The sequence below is a fragment of the Vigna angularis genome, chromosome 3, assembly GCF_016808095.1.
Source record: "Vigna angularis cultivar LongXiaoDou No.4 chromosome 3, ASM1680809v1, whole genome shotgun sequence".
NCBI lineage: Eukaryota > Viridiplantae > Streptophyta > Magnoliopsida > Fabales > Fabaceae > Vigna > Vigna angularis.
Genome location: NC_068972.1, coordinates 18,434,413 through 18,462,367, shown reverse-complemented (window position 1 = coordinate 18,462,367; position 27,955 = coordinate 18,434,413). Strand labels below are relative to the sequence as shown.

General features: G+C 38.1%; 1 protein-coding gene across 1 annotated transcript; it reads right to left on the bottom strand.

The window, feature by feature from the left end:
• Positions 1 to 378: 378 nt before the first annotated feature.
• LOC108326430 (uncharacterized) lies at positions 379 to 27,955 on the bottom strand. The gene is made up of 5 exons (XM_017559933.2): positions 27,784 to 27,955; positions 26,129 to 26,298; positions 1,992 to 2,175; positions 1,215 to 1,321; positions 379 to 882 (listed from the first exon to the last, which is right to left on the bottom strand). Exons 1-5 carry the CDS (start codon positions 27,853 to 27,855, stop codon positions 801 to 803), a joined length of 615 nt encoding a protein of 204 aa, XP_017415422.1. The 5' UTR covers positions 27,856 to 27,955; the 3' UTR covers positions 379 to 800.

Genomic DNA, 27,955 nt, shown 5'->3' with positions numbered 1-27,955 from the left:
GTTAATAATACAACTTATACAACTTCTAAAAGTAATATTTTTTTTTTCTTGTTTGGTAATGCAAAAAAATAGTATTAGTATTAACTCTGATACTACAAATATAAGTGAAGATTTAAAGAGCTAATACATTAAAACAACCATATATAAGGTTACATATTAAAAATGCATTTTATTCTCCTTAATGAAGTAAAAACTAAGTTTTAGATGGAAAATGAACGTTTGTGAGTGCACCATTAACCATAAATTGGGAGCAAAAGAGGAAAATAAAATAAAAGGAAATAATTTTGAGCGAGTTAAAACAAGAACATGCTTATGTGCGTGTGATACAGCCAATTTTAACTGAAACTCTTTTCATGAGCTCACTGAGTAGAGAAAATAGATATCAAACAGTATCCCCTTCAAATTCAAAACGTGAGCCCAGTCACACTGGAACTTCACAATTCTACATAATTGTCATCGAGCAACAAAGGAATAGAAAATACCTGAAACCATGATATTTCTAATGGTGCAGCCTTTTGTGAGCTTTAACAAATAGACCAAAATTTAGTCAATTTTAGAGCCAAACCAATGACTTACGAATAGTCCTTGCTTGAACTTAGCTTACAATCATGTTTGTGTTGGGAAGAACGAACCAATCGCCTAAGATGCAGTGCATAGGATAGCCATATAACATCACCATCCCATTGCAACAATTTAAAAATCATCTACTTTATTCTTCATCTGTGCTTCCAGGAAAATCCACAAGAAGAAACTTGGGAATGCATAAAGTAAAGTAGTTAGTGCTTCCCGGGACAAAAAGCTCAGGTTTTGTGACTCTTTGCCATCTCATCAACATCAAGTTCCACTTCCAACACTGGTGTATCCTTTCGCATGCCAAAATAACTGGTACACCAGTAAAATATGTCAATAATGAGGTTCAGTACATCAGAGGGTCCCTAATTATTTTGGGAATTTCATTTAATTATCCCTAAAGAATAAAAAAATAGTTAGGTCTTTGATCTTGTAAATATTTTGGCATTGGACTCCATAGTTAATTTAAAATGGTTTGAAACTGCCAGAAAAATAACTTCGTGTCAGTTTTAATAACTCCACGAACTCAATTACAAAAATTATAAAAAAACCGAGGACCCAACTGCAATTTTTTTAGTCGTCTAAGGACCTAATTAAAAAGATCAACGACATAACAATTAATTAACCTAAGAAATTAAGTTCACCTGTTTTGTACACGGCCATGGTCTACAGCGCTTCGCAGGCAATATATGACTCTGCCTACAATGTCTGTCATCTGAACTGGACCAAATGTTCGACTATCATTCGCTTCCTGCTTTTTGGGTTAGGAGCATTAAAAATTCAATTATTCTAAGTGTTCTACAACCAATTGAGGAGGGAAAAACATTGCAATGTCAAAGAAAAAGGAGTGAATATATGAGGTTTAAACTTAACTATATCCTCAGTTCTCAACGTAACCATACGATGCTACATAGAAAATATTGAGAGTTTGACACTAACCATTAGCAGGAGAACTTTTTTGCCTGATAGAGGTGATTTTGTTTGTCTTCAGGTTACTACCATGATTATTGTTCAGGAATAAGCAATTTTGGTATTACAAAAAAATGATAAAAGTCATGAATGAATTAAAACATAGATTGAACATTTCCACTTGAGAAATCCAAGTCGCAAATGATCTCTAGGCTATAGCCATATCATAAACTGAACTGCAAAAGTTACTTAACTGAATTGCCATGGTAACTGTGGTCTATTTTCATTATGTTTTGAACAACTATATTATCTACTAACTCATCATAGAAAATTACTTTAACCAAACCAACCGTTGAAATAAATCTAATTATAATCTAGTTAATAGACTAATTTTAAATGCAAATTTCAGAAAATTTAAATAACTACAAGCATGCTCCCATCTTGTTTTCTGCTTTTATATCAATTATAACTCACTGCTTTGACTAAATGATATTTTAATCCAAAACGTTTACCTTCGCTTTCAATTTTTCATTTTCAGCTACAACCCAGCATTGGTCCTTCTCAAGAGTAAAGGGTTCATCATTTTCATCAGTAGAAACCATTTCATAACCTTCAATCGCAGTTAATCTTCTGACTAGGTAGTTATCTGGCTTCTCAGGATCCTTCAAAACCACAACATCTCCTACAAAAACACGCCTGTAAAAGAACCAAGTCCATCACTAACAAACGATGCATATGAATCAAAAAGCTCCAGATGAAAAGGTTCATCATCACTCAGGCTCCATCTTTTGCGGAACTCAAAAAAATAAGAACAAAAACGACAAAGATCTAGTTTCAACATTATGCAAATTGCCAGTCACTAGGCAATCCTTTTGTTTTCCGGAAGGGGTCATCACAACCTAATAACAAAATCCGAAAAATATAAATAATACACATAACCACTCCCGATTATATGCATGAAATTTGTCACACTACTGAAGGGCAACTAATTTATAACATTTGCTAAAACCAACCGAGGCTCTGAAGTATAACTTTACAATCTTCAAGATATCTACATATTCGTAGGTAAAAACCAGCTCAGAACTTTAACTACCAAAGAGTCAGATTGTTGTTACAAAAACATACAGTCAAACACAAACACTAGACTCATTTATCATCTCTGGTGCACGGACACGTCCATCAAGGTAGCGTATCCGTCCTATCTGACACGGATAGGATTACGTATTTAGAGAGTGTCCAGTAATTGGCAATTGAAATCGTGGAGAAAAAGGTGCTTGCACACAATTCTGTTTTCTTTAACCACCGACTTCAGTTTTTCTTTACTTTATTAAAGCACTTCTATTTTTTTTAGCATCTAACACACAACCCACCGAATTTTATTCCTAATATTAACAACCAGCATAAAATCAGATTTGAACGTTTTCTTTAATTTATTAACCAACGCACGTTCTGTATTTCTTTAAACCGAATTTTCAAATAATAATTACAATAAATAAAAAATAATTTTAAATAAGATATAAATTGAAGTTTAAAATATTATTAACAACAAATAAAATATAATAACAGTTTAAAAAAATCATAAAAACTATAAAATATTATAAAGTTTAAGTATATATTTTCTTATTTTGTTTAGGTTGAGAGAATATAATATACAATAAATAGGCAGATAAATAATAACACCCCTACCCTATATGTGATACTACCCTCCATGAGATGCTTATATATGTGACCTATGACTTTTAATTTGTCATTAAAGGTGTAGCAAAGGAAAATTATTTGACGTGACATTCAATTCTTTTATTCTTGTTATTCTAGAAGTGTTTGACGGATTGCATTTATCTCTTCTTTCATCTTCTTTCTAAGGAATTATTTTTTCTTTATTAGACCTTTTCTTCATTATTTTCTACTATTGTTTTTCTTATTATTGATTTTTTTTTACCTCTAAGCAGATGTAGTATTTTATTTATGACTAGGTGAGTTAAAAAATGTCAAAGCCAACACCAAATTCGTTAGTTCTAACTCAAAAATTCAAAGAGAGTTTATTTCAAAAGATGTTCAACAAGTTGATTATGCTTCTCTATGGACATATGTCAGTTTATTAGACAAAAACTGAAGGAGAGGGAGAAACAAGAGATGGTCTTGTCATTTTTGTCAAAAAAAATTGAAAGTTATTACTCTAGAGTAAAAGCTCATTTATTGAAAATTCATGGGTCTGGAATTAGTGTGTGCTCAAACATCACTGAAAAATATTTGGTTGAATTGAAATCGGTTGTTGAATTGGCAGAAAATAGAGTAAAACCTAAGCATGTTCCCATGCCCACCGGAGATGGACAAAAAAAGTAGTTTATTAAAAAGGAGGAAGAGTGGTCCTTTAGAGAGGGCACTCAACATAGAGGACAAAGACAATCTAAATGCTATCATAACTAGAATGTTCTATTCTTCTAGCTTGCCTTTTAACCTTGCAAACCCCTATAATGTGAATTCATACTTGTTTGTTGCAAATCATAATATTAGTGGCTTTATTCCTCATAGATACAATGCATTCAGGACAACCCTATTACAACAAAAGAAAACACATGTTGAGAGGTAACTTAAACCAATTAAATAAACTCGGAACAAAAAAAGGATTAGCATAGTTTTTGATGAATGGACCAGTACCAAAGAAGACCTTTAATTAATTTTACAACCACTAGTGAGGGGTTCCTATTTTTTTAAAAGTTGTTGATGGTTCTGATGAAATAAAAGTTAAGCATTACATAGCTAACAAAATGACTAATGTTATTAAAGAAGTAGGGGAAGAAAATGTTGTGCAAGTTATAACAGATAATGCTCCTATGTGCAAAGGTGCTGGAATGATCAGTGAAGGTTTATTTCATTAAGTGTTTTGGACACCTTGTGTTGTGCACACATTGAATCTTGCCTTGAAGAACATATGTGCAACAAATAATATTGAAGGCAATGATGTCATTTATGGTTCTGGAAATTAGGTTAAATGGAAATTGATATCTTTATTACAAAGAGATCATACAAGATATATACGGGAGACCTAAGCTATTTTAGGAAATATAATAACTATATTCTATTCTAGAATCCCTTGATTTATGGGATTGCCCCTATTTATTCAAATCTATACCGATTACAATAAAATATATACTTGTTATGAAATACACAAATTTCCTAATTTATTCTTTCCTAAAATACTATTTGATTTCCCACACTCCCCCTCAAGCTGGTGAATAGATGTTTTCCATTCCCAGCTTGGATACAATCTTCTCAAAATTGTGGCAGCCCAGCCCCTTGGTAAGAATGTCTGCAATTTGATCTTGAGAGGACACATATGGAGTGCATATCAAGCCACTATCAAGCTTTTCTTTGATGAAGTGTCTGTCTACTTCAATATGCTTTGTTCTATCATGCTGCACTGGGTTGTGGGCTATGCTGATTGCTGACTTATTATCACAATAGAGCTTCATAGGTTCTTCCCATTTTATCCTCAAGTCTTCTAAGATGATTTTAAGCCATAGCAACTCACATATACCTTGTGCCATGGCTCGGAATTCCGCTTCAGCACTGGACCGAGCCACTACACCCTGCTTTTTGCTTCTCCAAGTCACAAGATTTCCTCCAAGAAAGGTGCAATATCCTGTAGTTGACCTCCTATCCACAATTGACCCTGCATAATCAGCATCAGTATAGGCTTCAAGCTTCACATTACCATTCCTTTTGAATAGAATCCCTCTTCCTGGAGTTCCTTTAAGGTACTGTAAAATTCTGTGGGCAGCTTGTAAATGGGTCTCCTTTGGGCTATGCATAAATTGGCTAATTAAACTCACTGCATAGGCAATATCTGGCCTGGTATGAGACAAATATATAAGTCTGCCCACTAATCGCTGGTACATCTCTTTTTCAACAGCAACGTCTTCTTCTGCATTTCCAAGCTTTATGTTTGGTTCTAATGGGGTACTAGCAGGTTTGCACGCTGCCTTGCCAGTTTCCTTGAGCAAATCAGTGATATACTTCTGCTGGGATATAAATATCCCTTTCTTGGAGTGGGCAACTTCAATTCCCAAAAAATATTTTAGTTTTCCCAAGGTCTTGATCTCAAATTCCTTGCCCAAGCATTGGCTCAACAATCGCTGCTCTTCTTTATCATCTCCAGTTAATATTATGTCATCCACATACACCAATAATATTGTTACTCCCCCTGACTTGGAATGTTTAAAGAACAAAGTATGGTCCCCTTGGCTTTGTTTGTAACCTAGACCTGTCATAACTTTAGTAAACCTGCCAAACCATGCACGGGGGGACTGTTTTAGCCCATATAATGCCTTTTTCAGCTTGCAAACAGTGTTGGTAACAACGTCTCTACCGTATCCCGGAGGTATCTCCATATAAATTTCTTCTTCAAGGTCTCCATGTAGGAAAGCATTCTTAACATCAAATTGTTCCAAGTTCCAGCCATAATTGGCAGCAAGAGACAATATCACCCTAACTGTGTTCATTTTGGCAACCGGAGCAAAGGTCTCCAGATAATCAACTCCATAGGTTTGGGTGAACCCTTTGGCAACTAGTCTTGCCTTATATCTCTCAATTGATCCATCAGCCTTGTATTTCACTGTATAAACCCACTTACATCCAACTGGCCTCTTTCCTATTGGTAAGGTGACTAACTCCCAGGTGTTGTTCTTCTCTAACGCCTCCATCTCTACATCCATGGCTTGCCTCCATTTTCTGTCAGACAATGCCTCAGATAGGGTATTAGGTAGGAGTGTAGTGTTTAGGTTTACTAGGAAGGCTTTATGGGTAGGAGAGAAATTTTCAAAGGACAGGTAATTTGAGAGAGGGTAGAGTGGCTGTTTGGTGCATTTTCTTGGCCCTTTTCTAATGGCAATTGGGAGGTCAAGATCATTTTGGGTTTCAATTTCAAGATCATTTTGGGTTTCAATTTCAGCCTGCACAGCTGGAGAAAAAATTGTTACCTCTTTTTGTGGATTTGAGTTGGATTCTTGAACATTGCTTGATCCTGGAATGGCCTTAGTCTTCCTTGAGTATACCAGCTTCTTACCAAATTTTCCAGCTTCAACATCTCCTTGATCAGCTTCACAATTAATTTCACTTTCTTGACCTATTTCACTTGGTACAGCTTCAATTTGATCTAGTTTAGGTTCAAATATCAGGTCTGGAAGAATGGGAAAACCAGAATTACTACTTTCCTTATCTTCCCTGAAACTCTCCCCCGGAAGATAAGGTTGATGGAAATAGCCCTCTTGTTCATTGAAGGTAACATCCCTAGACACAAAGAATTTTTTGGATGGGGGGTGGTAGCATTTATACCCTTTCTGAGTGAGTGAGTAACCAACAAAGACACACTTTAAGGCTCTAGGATCAAGTTTCCCCCTGTCTGTATTATGAATATGGACATATGAGATGCACCCAAAAACTCTTGGTTTAAGATTATTTGTAGTGGATAGGTTTGGATAGAAAGACGACAAAGCTTCCATAGGGCTTTTTGATCCTAAGACTCTAGAGGGTAGTCTATTGATAAGGTGTGTTGCTGTAAGAACAGCTTCCCCCCAGAGATTTTTTGGAACACTATTTTGGAACAACAATGCCCGAGTCTGATTTAATAGATGCCCATTTTTTCTTTCTGCGACCCCATTCTGCTGTGGTGTTTTGACACAAGAGGACTCATGAATTATACCTTCTTTTTGACAAAAAGAATTAAGGACATGATTGAAGTAATCTTTGGCATTATCTGACCTAAGCCTCTTAATATTAACACCAAACTGACCTTTTATCAGGGAGTGGAAGTTTAGGAAGACAGAACTGACTTCTGATTTTTGTTTAAGTAGGAAAACCCAAGTGACCCTTGTACAATCATCTATAAAGGTGACAAACCATCGAGCACCAAACACATTTGAAACATTAGAAGGTCCCCATACATCAGTATGAACAAGATAAAAGGGGAAATTGCTAATTTTATTACTTATTGGAAAAGATACACGCTTGTGCTTAGCAAGTTCACACACCTCACAATGAAGACTCTCAACATCTAACTTTGTAAACAGAGAGGGAAACATAATTTTGATCACTCCAAAGGAGGGATGTCCCAACCGACAATGATAAAGCATGATTTTTTCTCTGTTGGTCATCAAAGATTCAGATATGAAGGAATGAGAGATTCTGTTTTTGTTGGACAGATTTGGATCTTCAAGATAATAAAGGCCATTCCATTCTCTAGCATGTCCAATCATCCTCCCCGAATCCTTGTCCTGAAATACACAATGATCGTTGTAAAAAACAACCTTACATGACAAATCCTTTATAAGTTTTCGTATAGAGACTAGGTTGGTGGACAGCTTTGGGACATGGAGAACATCTTTTAAGGTTATTAAAGAATTGATTTGGATATTTCCTTGACCAGCTGCAGTTATAAGGGTTCCATCTGCTGTGGCCATTTTCTTGTTGCTGGGACATGGGGAATATGTGGAGAAGTGTTTGGCTAATGGTGTCATGTGGTCTGTGGCTCCAGAGTCCAATATCCAGTAATTGTTAAAGGGTGTATCTGAGACATTTAATCCAAAAGAAAGTGGAAACTTACCTGAATATGCCAAAGAACACACACCTGTAGGTTTTTCCAGCTTACTAAGAAAGGTTCTCACCCTTTCTATCTCCTCTTGATTAAGATGGGCAGCAGCTTCTGGATTATTTCCTTCATTTGTTCCAGCAGCAACATAAACTTGTCCTCCTTTCCTTGAGGGGCCTCCTCTGTGTCCCCCTTCTCGATCTCGATTTAAAGGCTTCCCATGCAACTTCCAGCACTTCTCTCGGGTATGACGAGGCTTATTGCAGTAGGTAACCAGAGACCATCACCTTTCTTCTCCACATTTGCTGATCCTCCTTTCTTCTGTTCGGCTACCATGGCCAACGTCTGTTCTCCTTTATGGTCAGCCACTATTGCTGAGTTCTCTACTACTGCTGGACTCTCCAACATGAGACCCCTTCTGCTTTCTTCACTTCTCACAATAGCCACCACTTCATTGAAGCATGGTACCTTTTGCTTCCCCAATATTTGAATCCTAACTTGATCAAATTCAGGATTCAAACCAACAAGGAAATCATAAACTCTGTCTTGTTCGATATATTCCTTGAGAAGTGCTGAATCTTCAGTACATTTGGCTTTTATGACTCTATAATGGTCTAGCTCCATCCATAATGATTTCAACTGATTGGCATATTCTGTAACAATCTTGTTCCCTTGTTTTGCTGCCAAAGTTTTCACCTTTACGTCATATACTTGAGCAGCATCTTTGGCTTTAGAGTAGGTTTGCTCTACAGCATCCCAAATCTCTTTTGCCGAATTAAGGAACATGCATGTGTCGCTGATTTCTGGAATCATTGAATTCCACAGCCACGCCATGATCATTGAATCTTCCTCATCCCATGTAGTAAACTTGGGATCCTCCTGTTTGGGTCCAGACTCCATCAGGTGACTCAACTTCCCCTTTCCCTTCAGCACTGTACGAACAAGTTGGGCCCACTTCAAATAATTTCTTCCATTGAGTCGATATGCAGAATGGATATTCTACAGTTCTCCAGGAAGCTAGGAATGGGAATTCCCTGTTTCTGGGGTTGGGTTCACAACTTCCTCTTCCCTTGACATCATAGCAAGAAGATGGCTGAGCGGAAAAAAGGAAAGGCTGTGCAATTAAGGCACAGAGAAGACAGCAGCAACAGAAGATTGAGCGATAGAGAAGGTTGCAATAGCAAGGGAAAAAAATGTAATGAATATAGGAAAAGATGCAGCAGCAATGCAGGCTGCCGTCTTAGGGTTAAGAGAGATGCAGCAGCAATGCAGGCTGCCGTCTTAGGGTTAAGAAAAATGCAGCAGCAATGCAGGCTGCCGTCTTAGGGTTTACAATGCGCAGACAGAGCTTCCTAGATCGGAAGCTCTGATACCATCTGGAAATTAGGTTAAATGGAAATTGATATCTTTATTACAAAGAGATCATACAAGATATATACGGGAGACCTAAGCTATTTTAGGAAATATAATAACTATATTCTATTCTAGAATCCCTTGATTTATGGGATTGCCCCTATTTATTCAAATCTGTACCGATTACAATAAAATATATACTTGTTATGAAATACACAAATTTCCTAATTTATTCTTTCCTAAAATACTATTTGATTTCCCACAATGGTGAATGTAGTTGGATTATAAAAATTATTGACTATGCTTCTTTTATTAGCAACTTTATCATGAACAACTCCATGAGATTTGCCATTTTCAATCGCTTCTCACATTTGAAGTTACTTGTTAATTAAGTACGCTTTGCATCTTTTATAGATGAAAAGATTTAAATTTTTGAAACGTTCATTGCAATCCATGGTTATTAGTGAAGAATGGAGTTCTGATAGAGAGGATGAAGCGGGCAATGCCCAAGCTATTAATGATTTTGTTTTGAATGATGTATGGTAGAACAAAATTACATATATTTTGGCTTTGACTGTGCCTATATATAACATGCTTAAAGCTTGTGATATAGATAGTCCCACTCTTCATTTGGTCTATGAGATGTGGGATACTATGATAGAAAAAGTGAAGAAAGATATATATATATATATATATATATATATATATATATATATATATATATATATATATATATATATATAGGTAGGAAGAAAAGGAAGGATATGATACATCAACATTTCATGAAGTTGCTTACAATATACTAATAGCAAGGTGGAGTAAAAGTTGCACTCCTCTCCATTGCATGGCTCATTCTCTAAATCCTAGGTAAACGTATCTTATCAATAGTTATTTTTTTTAATAATTCATCTCTAAATTAGAAAGTTACTAATTTTTATAACAATTTTTTTCTGAATTTTTATTCATAGGCATTATAGTGAAGAATGGCTTCAAGAGACTTCAACTAGGATCCTCCCACATGAGGATGAAGGGATTTCTAAGGAGAGGAATAACTGTCTGAAAAAGTTTTTCACAACTATTGAGTATAGAAGAAAGGTTGCACTTGAATATGTTGATTTCTCGTCAAATTCAAATAGCTTTTCTTCTTTTGACTCAATTGAAGATATGTCGATTGGACCCTAAATATTGGTGGGTGATGCATGGTTCTTCTGCCCATCTCCTTCAAAAGCTAGCATTGAAACTTCTTGTGCAACCTTGTTCATCGTCTTGTTGTAAAGAATTGGAGTACCTATTCATTCATTTACTCGTTAAAAAGAAATAAGTTGAATCCTAAAAGAGAAGAAGACTTGCTTTATGTGCATACTAATTGCCACTTTTGGCTATGAAGAATGAAGAATATAACCAATGGAGAATGAAGAATATAACCAATGGTGCCTCTTCCCCAATATTATAGTGATCAGTAAGGCTATAAATGTTACTCTCTTGATACTAATTTTTCCACTGATGCCATGGTCTTTTAAAGTCTCCCATTTCTATTCCTCATCCTCCTCTGTAGGCCTTATAGGTTTATCATCATAGATCTCACACGACTATTGATGACCCTCCAGAAGCCCCTACTGAATCCCTTCCTGCTGCATTGGATAAATATCCAAGAGATAACCTCCCCATTGCCCTCAGAAGGTTCTTGTTATTCCCATTCAATTTATAACTATGTCAATTATCATTGTTTTCTACACCATATTGTGCTCCTGTATCCTCCTTGTAGGTTTGTTTTTCCTAACACTGCCATAGTCAGTTTTACACCCAAGAAATGGTGGAAGATATAACCGTACTGAATGCTAACAGTCCTTGGGAATTGGTCCCTTCTCCTCAAGCTAAATCCTTTTACTTGTCATTGGATTTACAATATGAAATTTGGCCCTAGGTGGATCACCTTAAGACTCGTCTGGTTGCTATGGACACTCAAGCTTATGGTCAAAATATCATCCTAATCCCTTTTTTCTAGTTGCCAAGATGCCATTTGTTCACCCATTATCTAATCCATGGCTGTTAAGCGTTCCTGGCCTTTGTTTTAGCTTGATATTAAAAATGCCTTCATAGTAAGACTTGAGATTAAAACTGATAAAATATATTCTTGAGGGCTTGACAGATCCCTCTCATTATCTTCTATATATATTGAAAACACAAGAGTACATGGAACATCAAGAGTCTGCACTAGACCTCTAGGTACAGAACTAGGTACGACTCATTAAATGGTCTAGCAGACAAGCCTTAATGATGATATATAACAGTAATTATTCTAACACTCCCCCTCAAGCTGGAGCATACAGATTGTATGTACCAAGCTTGGAACAAATAAACTCAATCCGAGGTCCCCTTAATGACTTAGTCTACACATCTGTGAGTTGGTCATTTGATCCAACAAACTCAGTACATATTTCTTTCGACAATAACTTTTCCCGAACAAAATGACAATCAATTTCTATATGTTTAGTTCTCTCGTGAAACACTGGATTTGATGCAATGTGAAGAGCAGCTTGGTTATCACAATACATCTTCATACTCTGGATGTCACAGAAGCTAAGCTCTTGAAGGAACTGTTTCACCCATATAAGTTCACATGTTAGTGACGTCATTGCCCTATATTCAGCTTCAGCTATTGATCGAGCCACTACATTATGTTTCTTACTTTTCCATGAGATAATGTTTCCTCCAAGGAAAACACAATATCCAGTAGTAGATCGTCTATCAATAGGAGAACCTGCCCAATCGGCATGACAATATCCTGATACCTGAAGGCTTCCTTTTTCTTCATATAACAGCCCTTGCTCGGGAGCCTTTTTCGCATACCTTAGAATGCGAATGATAGCACTCCAATGGCCAACACATGAACTAACTAACCACTCCAACTGCAAAAGATAGATCCGGCCTTGTAATAGTGAGATAGATTGGTTTTCCAACTAGCCTCCTATATCTCTCCGGGTCGGAGAATAACTCACCTTCTTCTGTTGTTAATTTTTGACTTGGGTTCATAGGACTGTCAACCAGTCTACAATCAATCATGCCTATTTTCTTGCAAAATATCCAGAGCATACTTCCTTTGGGAGATTACAACTCCATCTTTTGACTGAGCTACTTCAATGCCTAAGAAGTATTTGAGGCTTCCAAGATCCTTGGTTTGGAAATGTCTACACAAGTACTCCTTCAATTGAGATATTCCAGCAGTATCATTTCCTATAATGACTATATCATCAACATATACTATTAAGTAAACACGTTTTCCGAGAGACGAATGATAATAAAAGACTGAATGATCTGCTTCACTGCGTTTTAGCCCAAATTTTTGAACAATGGAGCTGAATTTTCCAAACCAAGCACGTGACGATTGCTTGGGCCCATATAAAGATCGGTGCAATTTGCAAACCATACCAGACTCCCCCTGAGCAACAAACCCAGGAGGTTGCTCCATATAAACTTCTTCCTCAAGATCACCATGGAGAAAGGCATTTTTGATATCCAATTGATGAAGTGGCCAATGACGAATTGTTGCCATTGCGAAGAAAAGACGAATGGTAGTCATCTTGGCCATGGGAGAAAAGGTGTCACAATAATCAAGGCCATAAACCTGAGTGTATCCTTTTGCAACTAGTCGGGCTTTTAGCCTATCAATGTCACCATAGGGCCGACTTTAATTGCATATACCCATTGACAACCAACAGCCTTTTTGCCCGGTGGAAGTGGCACAAGCTCCCAAGTATTATTGTGGTCAAGAGCTTGCATTTCTGTAATCATGGCTTGTCGTCATCCAGGATGATCAAGTGCTTCTTTCACACTTTTGGGTATAACCATAGAAGACACTGAGGATAAAAGGGAATAAAAGGAGGGCGACAATATGTGATAGCTAAGAAAATTATAAATGGGATGAGTGTTTCGAGTGGAACGAGTACCTTTTCTGAGAGCAATGGGTCAACCAGAATCATCTTCACCAGGAGGCATGGCAGGAGGCGGTGAGGGAGAAGAATCTAAAGGAGGAGATCCACCATTTTCTGGAAGAGGACTACCCATTGGGGTACTATGTTGGAAGATATCAATATGTGGAGAGGAATGTTCGGGAGGACCTTGAGCATGACTTGGATTGACTGAGACATTGGAAATATTGGACTCAACCACTGGAAGAGGAAGGACCTGTTGGAGGATATGAACATCTTGAACAGATGGAGAAAAGAAAGGTGTATGTTCAAAGAATGTAACATTGGCAGACATCTAGTACTTCTTGGTTTCAAGAGAGTAACACCAGTACCCTTTTTGAAGCCGAGAATAGCCTAAAAAGACACATTTGATCGCACGAGCGGAGAGCTTGTCTAGCCCCAAAGACATGTCGTGAACAAAACATACACAACCAAAAACTCGAGGAGGGGTGTGAAAGAGAGGATCATTGGGAAAGAGAATGGAGAAAGGGACTTTATTATTGAGAGAGAGGGAGGGCATCCTATTAATAAGAAAACATACAGTTAAGATGGCATCCCCAGTGATGAACAGGAATATGGGCACCAAGCAAAAGGGTACGAGCAGTTTCAACCAAGTGTCTATTTTTTCTTTCGACTATACCGTTTTGCTGGGGTGTATGAGGACAAGTGGACTGATGCAAAATACCATGGGAGCTAAGGATTGCAGAAAAAGTGGATGAGAAATACTCTTTAGCATTATCACTTCTTAAGATTTTAATTACTTGACCAAATTGGTTCTTGATTTCATTCAAAAAGGATGTGAAGATGGGTAACAATTCAGAGCGATCTTTCATTAGATAAACCCAAATACATCTAGAATACTCATCCATAAATGTAACAAAATACCTAAAACCAAAAGAAGAGATGCGACTAAGTCCCCAGACAAAATGAAAAATAGAAAAACTAGAATTACACATTGATTGAGACCTTTTAGGAAAGACAGATCTAACATGTTTTCCTAGTTGACAAGACTCACATTCTAAAGTCTGAAGACCACTAAGTTCAGGACACATCTTTTTTAACTTTGACAAGTGAGGATGGCCAAATCGGTCATGTAACACTTTAGGGGGAAGAGCTGCAACACAGGATACCTGTGGACGAGATCCAAAATGGTAGAAACCTCCAGCTTCATATCCTTCTCCAATCTGTCTCCCCGAGCCACGCTCCCGTATAACATTTTAGTTAACTGACTTAAGGAAATTAAATTGAATAGACAGTTAGGGACAAAAAGAACAGATTTCAGAGTTAGAGAGGGAGACAATGAGACTTGACCGACTCCCTTTGAACAAGTTCTAGAGCCATTTGCAAGGGTAATGAAATGGGGTTTTTCTTGGAGGGAAAGGGTTGAGAACAATGAGGTATTACCAGAGATGTGATCAGAAGCACCCGAGTCAATTACCCATGAATTTTGACCTTCCATGGATTGAGAGATGCAAGTTGTGGATGTACTTGGGGATTGTGCCAAGCTGTTAGACTTTAATAATAGATACTCTTGATACTCTTCCTCAGTGAACTTGGAGTTGGAAGTGGGAGTTTCAGCCTTAGAGATATTGGCTGTTTTTGAAGGAAAATCATGCAGGGAGTAGCAGTTTTCTTGGGTGTGACCCACCCTCTTATAGTAAGTGCACTGTGGACGTCCCCGAACTCCACGTCCTCCTCCTCTAGTGCCACGTCCTCCTCTTCCTCGCGTGGCAACCATGACAGATGGTTCCATTGTTTCATGAGCTTCCTGAGATTGAGGCACTGGAACACGAAAAAGACGTGTGGTCAAGGCTTCCAAGGAAGGGACCTCATGACTTGTCAGAAGTTGATCTTTGATATGATTCAAATCTGGATGTAAAGCACGGAGGATCATCACCATATAATACTTGTCAAGCTTCTTCTTGATGTCTTCTGAAGATTCCACTTCCAAGAACATTCTCAACTCTTCCACAGCTGCTTGGGCTTCAGTCATGAAGGAGACCATATCATGGTCTGTCATTTTGAGACATGCAAGCTTGTTTGCTGTATCATAGAGACGTTGAATATCATTAGCATAAATGCTTTGAGCTTTCTTCCAAAAAGAGTGACACGTTTTGAAGGCTCTAAGAGATATCAAAAGTCGGGGTTCCACAGATTACCACAATAGGGCACACAATTGGAAATCTGCTTGTTTCCATTGTTCAGCTTTTTCAGAAGGTACTTGGCTTTCATCCTACTCAAGGTGGTCATAATGTCCTTGACCGAGGAACCACATTTCCACGGCAGCAGACCAAGACAGATAATTCTTTCCGTTTAGCTTTTCGGAAGTAATTGATGGGACTTCCAGAGAAAGAAAGAACACTTCCAGACGCCATTCTTAATAAAAATAGGAGAAGGAAATGCGCGACAATGAGGAACCAGAAAACCCTAGAGGGTTTCTTATGGTTTTCTTCAAGGGGAGCTTCTGGACTTCACTGAAGTAAGGTTTTAAGGGTCAGAACAGAGAGAGGAGGCTCAGGCGACAGCTATGGAGGTGTCACGGTGACTTTCCGACGGACAGAGGGCGACGCATGAACAGTACGCGCCTGTTCGCAGCGCACAAAGAAGCTGCGCGTGGCAGAGCGTGGAGGAGAATCAGACTCTGGCACCGGTGGGGGTGGTCGTCGCGTGAAGAGACGAACCAGATCCAGTGGTCGTCAGACGGAACAGTGACGGCGGACAGCGGCAGACAGATGCGAGATGGCAGAGAACCAAGTTGAAGAGCTTCAAACTGCAGTTGACAGCTGCAAATAGTGACAAGACAACCGCGGACAACGACAAAGGGCATCGGACAGATGCGAACAGCAATGACAATGCTAGTGGACAACCCAGGACAGAAACCAGAGCAGGATGAACCCGCTCTGATACCAACTTGAGATTAAAACTGATAAAATATATTCTTGAGGGCTTGACAGATCCCTCTCATTGTCTTCTATATATATTGAAAACGCAAGAGTACATGGAACATCAAGAGTCTGCACTAGACCTCTAGGTACAGAACTAGGTACGACTCATTAAATGGTCTAGCAGACAAGCCTTAATGATGATATATAACAGTAATTATTCTAACAGTAAGTTTCATGAGAAGATTTGTGGAGCAAACTCCAAGTTTTATTTCTCACAATGAGTCTCACCCAGTTTGTAAACTCAGTCACTCTTTTCATAGCATAAAGTAATCTTGTAATCAAATAGTTTCGTACAATTTGAAGTGATTCTATTCGTTCAATCTTTTATATGTATAATTCTCTAAGAAAATGCATCTATTTTGGTTGTTAATGTTAATGACATTTCCATACCTAGAGATGCTCAGAACAGTGCCAAGAATCTAATGCAACACTTATTTCATCGCTTTCAAAACCAGAGATAAAAGCACAAAAAATTTTATGTATTGAAGTAGCTTGGTCTAACTCTACTATCGTTTTGTTTCTCAAAAAAAAGTATATGACAATGTAATGGATAATTCTTGTGGAACTTTGCCTACTAGATAATAAACCAACAGAGACTATATTATGGACCCTACTATCAAGCTTTGCAAGTTAAGGGAAGTTGTTGACTGATCCAATAAGGTATCTCTTAAAAAGTAGACTTTAAACTTAATTCAACCTTATAAAATCAACTAATAAGGTGAGGTTTGCACTCACTTACATATTATAACTTACTACTGAAAAGAAAGAAATATTTGTTGAAAAGTTTCCATACATACCTTTTGGACAATATTTGCTAGACAACACACACCCCCATGCTAAGTACTCTACATCTCAAGCGGAAGACTAGATATTTGTAGGTCGATAGCATCCAATTGCAAGTAGTACTATAGGTCCAACAAACATTGATAGGTTAAGCTCTGATACCATCTTAGAAAGTAGACATTAAGTCTATCTTAGTCTCACAAAATCGGCTTACTAAAGTGAGATTTGTGACCACTTATATATTTATAATTTACTTATATCTCTAGTCAAGGATCTTTGAGACACCCCTACACACCATGGACATCAAGCATGGGAACAAAGGAGAGTCCAATAGTGTCATGAAGGTCTAACAAACCTTGATAGGAAAATCATTATGAGCTTTGATACTATCTAATAAAATGAACTTTCAATTTAACTCAACCTTACAAAACAGAATTGTAAAGTGAGATTTTCACTCACTTATATACTCCAAATTTCATCATATCTCTAGTCGATACAAGATCTCCAACAACTAGTTAGTAGTTGGTAAGTTAACTTACCACCTTCGCTCAAGACATTTCCTTTGTTGTTTCAAATTTTCATGATGAGTTAACTTCTGCCATCTCCTTGTGATAATGAATGGGATTCAGCCATTTGCATTTTGAGTTATGACAATGAGTCTCTTGGTCAAGGTTAACTGTATGAGAATATTGGTTACTCACAATAACTCTTACCTTAAACCCTAAACTTGAGAATTAAACTGTAAAATAATTCTAGAGGGCTTGATTGATCCCCTCACAATCTTCTATTTATAAGAATAAATTGATACAAAAGTACATGATAAATAGGGTAACCCTAGACACAATATAATCATGATAAATAGGGTAATCCTAGACACAATATAATCATGATAAATAGGGTAATCATTAACACAATATAATGATGATAAAATAGGATAAATATCCTAACACTCCCCCTCAAGCTGGAGCATACAAATTGTATGTACCAAGCTTGGAACAAATAAACTCAATCCAAGGACCCCTTAATGACTTGGTCAATACATCTGCGAGTTGATCGTTTGACCCAATAAACTCAGTACATATTTCTTTAGTCAACAACTTTTCACGAACAAAATGGCAATCAATTTCTATATGTTTAGTCCTCTCGTGAAACACTGGATTTGATGCAATGTGGAGAGCAGCTTGATTGTTGCAATACATCTTCATAGTATGGATGTCATAAAATTTAACCTCTTGAAGGAATTGTTTCACCCATTTAAGTTCACATGTTAGTGATGCCATTGCTCTATACTCGGCTTCCGCGGTTGATCTAGCTACTACATTCTGTTTCTTACTTTTCCATGAAATAATGTTTCCTCCCAGAAAAACACAATATCCTGTAGTAGACCGTTTATCAATAGGTGAACCTGCCCAATCTACATCACAATACCCAGAGACCTGAATGCTTCCTTTATCTTCATATAACAATCCTTGCCCGGGAGCCTTCTTTACATGCCTTAGAATGCGAATGAGAGCATTTCAATGGTCAACACATGGAGCCTGCATGAACTGACTAACCACTCCAACTGCAAAGGAAAGATCTGGCCTTGTAATAGTGGGATAAATCAGTTTTCCAACCAGCCTCTTATACCTCTCTGAATCGGAGAATAATTCACCTTCTTCTGTCCTTAATTTCTGGTTTGGGTCCATGGGACTGTCTATCGGTCTACAATCAATCATGCCTGTTTCTTGTAATATATCAAGAGCATACTTCCTCTGGGAGATTACAACTCCATCTCTTGATTGGGCTACTTCAATGCCTAAGAAGTATTTGAAACTTCTAAGATCCTTGGTTTGAAAATGTCTACACAAGTACTCTTTTAGTTGAGATATTCCAATAACATCATTTCCTGTAATGACAATATCATCAACATATACTATTAAGTAAACACATTTCCCGAGAAAAGAATGACAGTAAAAAACTGAATGGTCTGCTTCACTGCGTTTTAGCCCAAATTTTTGAACAATAAAGCTAAACTTTCCAAACCAAGCACGTGGGGATTGCTTGAGGCCATACAGAGATCGATGCAATTTGCATACCATACCAGACTCCCCCTGAGCAACAAACCCAGGAGGTTGCTCCATATAAACTTCTTCCTCAAGATCACCATGTAGGAAGGCATTCTTGATATCCAATTGATGAAGTGGCCAATGACGAATGGTTGCCATGGCAAAGAAGAGGCGAATAGTAGTCATCTTGGCTACAGGAGAGAAAGTGTCACAGTAATCAAGACCATAAACTTGAGTGTAACCTTTTGCAACAAACCGAGCTTTGAGCCGATCAATTTCACCATCAGGGCCGACTTTAATTGCATACACTCATCGACAACCAACCGCCTTTTTGCCTGGGGGAAGAGGCACCAGCTCCCAAGTATTACTGTGGTCAAGAGCCTGCATTTCTGCAATCATAGCTTGTCGTCATCCAGGATAATCAAGTGTTTCTTTCACATTCTTGGGTATAACAACAGAGGACACTGAGGATAAAAGAGAAAAATAGGAGGGCGACAATCGATGATAGCTTAGAAAATTATAAATGGGATGAGGGTTTCGAGTGGAACGAGTACCTTTTCTAAAGGCAATAGGCCATGCTAAATCATTTTCACCAGGAGGCGTGGGAGGAGGTGACGAGGGAGAAGAATCTGAAGTAGGAGATTCACCATTGTCTTGGGGAGGTGGACTATCCATTGGGGCCCTGTGTGGGATGATCTCAGTATGTGGAGAAACGGGTGTAGAAAGATTGTGATCAAGACTTGGAACGACAGAGACAGTGGAGCTATTTGACTCAACCATTGGAATAGGAAGGACCTGCTCGAGGATAGAAACATCCTGAACAGATGGCGAGAAGTAAGGAGTTTGTTCAAAGAATGTGACATTGGCCGACATGTAATACTTCTTAGTTTCAGGAGAGTAACACTGATATCCTTTGTGAAGTCGAGAATAGCCTAAGAAGACACATTTGAGAGCGCGAGCGGAGAGTTTGTCTAGACCTGGAGACATGTCATGAACAAAACATACACAGCCAAACACTCGGGGAGATGTATGAAAGAGAGGAACATTAGGAAACAAGATGGAGAAAGGGCATCCTATTAATAAGATAACAATAACTCTTACCTTAAACCCTAAACTTGAGAATTAAACTGTAAAATAATTCTAGAGGGCTTGATTGATCCCCTCACAATCTTCTATTTATAAGAATAAATTGATACAAAAGTACATGATAAATAGGGTAACCCTAGACACAATATAATCATGATAAATAGGGTAATCCTAGACACAATATAATCATGATAAATAGGGTAACCCTTAACACAATATAATGATGATAAAATAGGATAAATATCCTAACACTCACAATAACTCTTACCTTACAAACCAACTTTGTTGGGTTGAATTAGACTTATGAAATAGTAGAGAAGATTAGGAGAAATCTCCCTTATGTATTTAGCATACACATAGGGTAGTTTATTTATAATGTAAGATAAGGGTTAAACCCTAAATACAGAATGGGCTAAGCCCAATTAACATAAACACACAACTTAACATCTAACACTCCCCCTCAAGCTGGAGCATAAAAATCATATGTTCCAAGCTTGTTACAAAGATAGTCAATTCTAGGTCCTCGTAAGGACTTGGTGAATATGTCTGCCAACTGATTGCTTGAGTTAACGAACTCAGTCTTGATATCTCCGGATATGATTTTTTCTCTAATAAAATGACAATCAACTTCAATGTGCTTGGTTCTCTCATGGAAGACAGGGTTAGAGCTAATATGAAGTGCAGCTTGATTATCACATATAAGTGTCATGTGAGTGACATCTCCAAATTTCAATTCACTAAGTAATTGTTTAAGCCACACAAGCTCGCAAGTAGCAGATGCCATAGCTCTATATTCTGCTTCTGCACTGGACCTTGTCACAACACTTTGCTTCTTACTTTTCCAAGATATCAGATAGAGACACAATATCCAGAAGTAGACCTCCTATCAGAAGGGGAACCAGCCCAATCAGCATCTGAATAGCAAACGATTTTTGTATCGTTGTTAGGGCCATATAGCAAACCTTTTCCAGGTGATCCTTTAATATACTTCAGTATGCGAACAACTGCATCCCAATGGTCTTCACATGGGGAGTTTAGAAATTGACTCACCACACTAACTGCGAAGGAAATGTCAGGACGCGTAACAGTAAGATAGTTTAATTTACCAACTAATCTTCTGTACCGTTCAGGATCTGAGAAAGACTCCCCCTGATTTGGTAGGAGTTTGATGTTAGGGTCCATAGGTGTCTCAACAGATTTACAGTTCATTAACCCTGTTTCCTCCAAGATGTCTAACGCATACTTCCTCTGAGATATGACAATACCATCATTGGATTGTGCTACTTCAATACCCAAAAAGTACCGGAGTTTGCCAAGATCTTTGGTTTGAAAATGATGACAAAGGTGTTGTTTCATCTGAGAGATGCCGAGATAGTCGCTTCCTGTGAGAACAATATCATCGACATACACTATTAAGTAAATACATCCAGCACTTGAGTGGCGATAGAACACTGAATGATCCGTTTCACTGCGAGACATACCAAATTGTTGAACAACACAGCTGAATTTACCAAACCAGACTCGAGGAGACTATTTTAGGCCATATAAGGATTTGCAAAGACGACATACCAATCCAAATGATTCCCCCTGAGCAACAAAGCCAGGCGGTTGCTCCATATAAATTTCTTCATGCAAATCACCATCTAGGAAAGCATTTTTGACATCAAGTTGGTAAAGAGGCCATTGTCGAAGAGCGGCCATGGCAATGAATAGGCAAACAGAGGTCATTTTTGCCACTGGAGAAAAAGTATCACCATAATCCAAACCAAAAATCTGTGTGTAGCCTTTAGCAACCAGTCGAGCTTTCAGACGATCAATTGTGCCATCAGGGCCAACCTTGATAGCATACACCCACCTGCAACCAACAACAGACTTTCCAGATGGTAATTGGACAAGCTCCCAAGTTCCACTTTTCTGTAAAGCACTTAATTCATCCAACATAGCTTGACGCCAGCCAGGATGAGTTAAGGCATCACCCACAGATTTAGGAATTGACACAGAAGAAATGGATGAGAGACAAGTGTAAAAAGATGGAGATAATTTGTGGTAACTAAGAACAGTATAATAGGGGGAAGGGTTACGAGTAGAGCGTATACCTTTACGGAGGGCAATAGGCAAGTCAGACTCATTTTCTGGAGCCGGAGGAGACACAGGAGGCGGCACTGGAAGTGAGTCATGAGGGAGACAATTGCGGCGACTATAAACCTGAAAGGGTGGTGGTGAAGGACGATCCTGTGGTGAATGAGAGTCAAAAGAAGGAGGAGACAAATGGGTGGAGCATCACCAGGAGGATCACAGATAAGAGGAATATCAACAGTAACAGGGAGAGGTACAAAACTAGAAGATAGATGTGTAAAGTAAAAAGAAGATTCATCAAAAGTGACATCAGCAAAGATAAAATGATGATTAAGGGAAGGGGAAAAACACTTATAGCCCTTTTGTGACCGTGGAAATCCTAAGAAGACACATTTGTGAGACCTAGGAGATAACTTATCAAGACCAGGACTAAAATCATGAACAAAACATGTGTCTAAGAGGTAATGGATGTAGAGGGTCTTGAGGAAATAAGATAGAATGAGGGATTTTGTTATCTAGGACGGAAGATGGCATGCGGTTGATAAGATAACATGCCGTGAGAACAGCATCACCCCAAAAACGTGAGGGTACTTGACCATGAATGAGAAGGGTACGAGTTGTTTCAATAAGGTGTCTATTCCTGCGCTCAGCCACCCCATTTTGTTGAGGGGTATAGGCACATGAGGTTTGGTGAAGAATGCCATGAGAAGCCATGAAATGTTTAAACGGTTGAGAAAGGTATTCACGGCCATTATCACTGCATAAAGTGCGAATAGAAACCCCAAACTGAGTTTTTATTTCATTGAAAAAAGATTGAAAAATAGAAAACAACTTAGGACGATTCTTCATGAGAAACAACCAAGTACATCTGGAATAGTCATCAATAAAGGTAACAAAATACTGAAATCCTAAAGTTGACTTAACATGACTAGGTCCCCAAATATCATAATGAACCAATGAAAAGGGGGATGATGCTCGTTGTGAAACACTATGAGGAAAGAAACTACGAGTATGTTGCAGTTTGGCAAGACTGGGATGACCTAACTGAGCATGAAGAAGGGATGGTGACTCCATGATTACGCCAGCATGTGGAGAAGGGCTGAGATGATATAGGCCATGAGACTCACATCCTGTGTCAATCATGTGTTTCGAACTCCGGTCCTGCAACCAAACAGAATCTTTGGTAAATGAAATAACACAATTAAGGGAACGAGTTAGACGACTTAAGGACAATAAGTTAAAAGGAGACCCAGGGACATAAAGTACATTATCAATGGATATGGACGGAAAAATATGAACAGTACCAATACCATGAGATGAGACTCTAGACCCATCAGCCATCGTTACCGAGGGTAAATTATCCAGACATGACAAGGAAGAAAACAAGGACTTGTTACCAGTGATATGATCGGTGGCGCCTGAGTCAAGGACCCAAGATCCGAGAGAGTGAGTCAGACCAACAAAAGGAGTACTTGTGTGTATAACAGAAGCAGATGTAGTGGAACTAGAGTGTTGACGGTCCTCATACCATCTGAGAAATTCCTGAAAGAGTGCAGGGTTATTTATGGTATTTGATGAAGTAGGATGGTCTGCAGACGGTGATCAAGGAGTGGATCAGAATTATCCATTACTATAGGTCGAGGAGGACGTCCATGAAGCGCATAACATCTATCAATTTTGTGGCCTAGCTTGCCACAGTGGTCACATTTTGGACGTCCTTTACCAGGCTGGCGAGACCGACTCCGATCATCAAGTTGGGCAGCCATGAATAGGGAGAAACCCTAAAAAATCCAAAGTGCTCCGATTGACACAACGACAATAGATCCAGAAAGAGAACGAGGAGGCAATCACGACGGTCCTGGTCGGCGACGGATCTCACCGACGACGCGCCGGCACGCGCGGTGGGAAGCGGCGGATCTGGTAACCTTTGCGGCAGCGCGTGGATAGTCTGTTCGCCGCGATCTTTGCACCACGGTGGTCGCCCGGCCGAGACAATCCGGATGGTCTGTTCGCCGCGATCTTTGCACCACGGTGGTTGCTCGGCCGAGACGATCCGGATGGTATGGTCGTCGATCGATTCTGGAACTCCGGCGGCGGCTGCTGCGACAGTGACGGTGACGGCTGCGGCGGCGATGGGTACCGGAGACCGTGGAACTGGCTGGAACAAAACCTAAGCTCTAGATACCATATGAAATAGTAGAGAAGATTAGGAGAAATCTCCCTTTATGTGTTTAGCATACACATAGGGTAGTTTATTTATAATGTAAGATAAGGGTTAAACCCTAAATACAGAATGGGCTAAGCCCAATTAACATAAACACACAACTTAACATCTAACAAGACTCTAAGTCCAAATTCTAAGAAATAACATTATATTCCACTGCTTATCTTCATTATATTGAATTGCGTTGATTAGTAACTGCACCTAATCTAAATGCTTCAACTTGAGGGGGATGTTAATTTATATCAGTAGTTTGGGCCCATTAGCACATTCTAAACATGTAAGTATGTACGTACACTGTTGCAATACTAACTATTCAAAATAAATGAAAATTTTCTTAATCGTATCTATCTCTCTTTCTACAGTCATCATATGTATTATACGTGCCAAAAGTAAATGAAGTTTTGGCAAATGATAATTATACAAGCCAAAAGAAACCCATGCCTCATTTTCTTTCATATTATTAAAAGCTACTTAAAAGCTCCAAAAGACTCAAACTCTGTTACGTATCCGAGTGGGAGACGAAATTAAGAACGATCACAATAGGTAGAAAAGACAATGACTGAATGATAATGAACGAATGAATTTCTTTTATTGATGGTAATATCGAAATCAAAGAAAGCAAACAATAACTGGGAGCATAACCTCCTTCGGTCACTAGGGAGCATAACCTCCTTCGGTCACTAGGGAGCATAACCTCCTTTACAAAACTCAATAATCAAAAGCATAACTCTTACAATAGCCTCTAGCTTTATTTATACTAATTATATCCCTAGAATATAATTCTATTTATTATAACTAACTTATATTAAATATTTCCCTAGAATATAATTCTATTTACTATGATTAACTTATATTGAATATTTCCCTAGGATATAATTCTATTTATTATAATTAACTTATACTGAATATTTCCCTAGGATATAGCTCTATTTACTATAATTAACTCATATTGACTATTTCCCTAAGATATGACCTTATTTACTATAATTATTTCCCGCCCATCCTAACTGTTGTCCCAGTTAGGATAGTCACTCTTCAACCGATCAGCTCTAGCTCTTCACCGCCTTCCACCGTTCGGCTTGCTTTCCTTTGCCTCCTACCGTTCGACTCCCCTGCCTTTTATCCTATCACCCAGTATCCTATCAAACACTATATGTTTTTTTCCTTTCAACATTTAAATTTAAATATCTATGTCTATGCCATTCAGCTGTCCTGGATGGACCCAGCACCTAAATGGTGCTATTTCATGTTGTCCAGATAACAGGGGTAAACTATAATTTCACAAGAAAAAGGTCTTTTAATAATTCAGTGGGTATATGACGGACCAATTGTAGGAAAAGTGGGAGTCTATCTTAACTGACGTTGAAAAGAAAATAAGTGACTAAAACAATTTCTAAGCAAGGTTTGCAAAGATATCCAAAAAGATGACACCGTATCACGACTCTAAGCAAGGTAAAGCAAATAGAAGCCATTTATGTTATATATCTATCTCTAGAAGGCCCACATCAAACAACTAGCAATAACAGTCAATAGATTTCACAAAAGGAGAGTGTTGTTATATTAGATGAATATGAAATTACGTTGGGTCTGCAGTTGGCAATTTCCGAACAAGAGTTACCGCTTTTCCATCAATAGCAGGGGCCATCTCCTCTCCTTTATTCCAGTGCAAGTACGTCATCCTTCCTTGAAAGAAGTTTTTCCAAATCATGTCCCTTGCCTCTTTGTCTGATATGTTACCTCCTTTATAGTTCTGTTCAAATTAAACATAGAATACAATCGTTCAAAATGATACCCCATATTTAATATCTAAATTAGCTGAAATATGCTTAAGTCTTCAAAGAATTATTTCCCAATTGTCCCCTCAGATAATCATTTTAATTTCAAATAGCATAGGTTCAACAGATACATTGAAAACGGAGAAAAGAGAGAACATGTGTATAAGACTATGAACAATTGTCATGTTGCGTTACAAGACAATGACTTAATACTTCTATTTTCTTCATATTAAAATTCCACAGCAAATGCAAGAGTGGTACAAGTTTCAACTAGAACAAGCCTAACCAAATATTATCCTAGTATTCTTTTAACAGATCCCGAGTAACCCTTGACTATTCTATTTATTATTTTTTACAACAAACAACTAAAAGAAAGAGAGTTCCCCAAGACAGTGACTTAATTGTACCGCAACAATTGTCATGTTGAGGTACAAGACAATGACTTAATACTCCTATTTTTTTTCATATTAAAATTCCACAGAAAATGCAAGAGTGCTACAAGTTTCAACTAGAACAAGCCTAGCCCAATATCATTCCTTACCAAATATTATTCCTAGTATTCTTTTAACAGATCCCATTTAACCCATGACTATTCTATTTGTTATTTTTTACAATAAACAACTAAAAGAAAGAGAATTCCCCAAATCAAAAGAACATAAGGAAATTACATAAATGCAGAGAAATGGATATGATGAAAAACCAAAAGAATATTCTTTTCAAGATAAAAGCATATCTTGAAAATCACATGCAATCCAACTACTCTTATCTAATTCTCCCTCGAGTTTCATATAATAAGATAGAAATTGGATTCCAAGCCACTAACACCTTTATTGACACTGCATAAATTTAGTGGAGAAGTCCTATTAATTGAATGATAACCACTATACAGCAAAAGGTAAAAAACAAAAAAAATAAAAGACAAGGCGTTTGAAAGGTTATGATTTCCTCTTATCCAAGGCAGTTTAGAGATAAAGGTAAACTTATTCACTTTCTTGTGATAAATAAAATGTAAACTTCTCAGGTTTGATATTTCAACTACCATTCTATGGTCATGACAGACAAAATGAACTGACAAAAAGATCTCTTTGCAAATAAACAACACGGGTATTATTAGAAGAATTACGAGAAGGACATTGTGATAGACCCAAATTACAAAGTTTCTCATCAGCATTGCCCAGTTGAAGACTTAAACAGCAAAGTAGTTTTAAATGTACTAGTAACGAGTAATTCCCACTAACAATCACTGAAAGAAACATTCTTGAAATGTACTAATAAGTTCAAGATGGGGGATTTTATCATCATGCCTAAAGTCTACCCATATAAACTCGCATTCATTAACAAGAACCAGTTCTGAGATCACCCTAACATGGCCTACGAATATGATCTGCAAGACTGGACCTAAATGAAAGCATAACAAATACACAGAACATCAGAGAGAAAATGAAAGAGGGAAGAAGGACCTTCCAGCCGAGGGAGACGGAGTAATCGACTTTGTGGGCAATATAGCGAAACCATGTCGATAGCGAAACCATTGCAGGGTGCAGACAGAGTTTAATTGTGTCAGAACTAGAACGCAGCAGAAGAGGCGGTACTGTCTTCTCTTCTTCTCCTCTAATAAACCCCAAAAAGAAT

Coding starts and splice junctions, on each gene's coding strand:
- LOC108326430 (XM_017559933.2), bottom strand. CDS start 27,855: ATGGTTTCGCTATCGACATGGTTTCGCTATATTGCCCACAAAGTCGAT. Junction 1,322..1,991: donor ATGAAAAATTGAAAGCGAAG/GTAAACGTTTTG, acceptor CCCAAAAAGCAG/GAAGCGAATGATAGTCGAAC. Junction 883..1,214: donor CATGGCCGTGTACAAAACAG/GTGAACTTAATT, acceptor CTGGTGTACCAG/TTATTTTGGCATGCGAAAGG.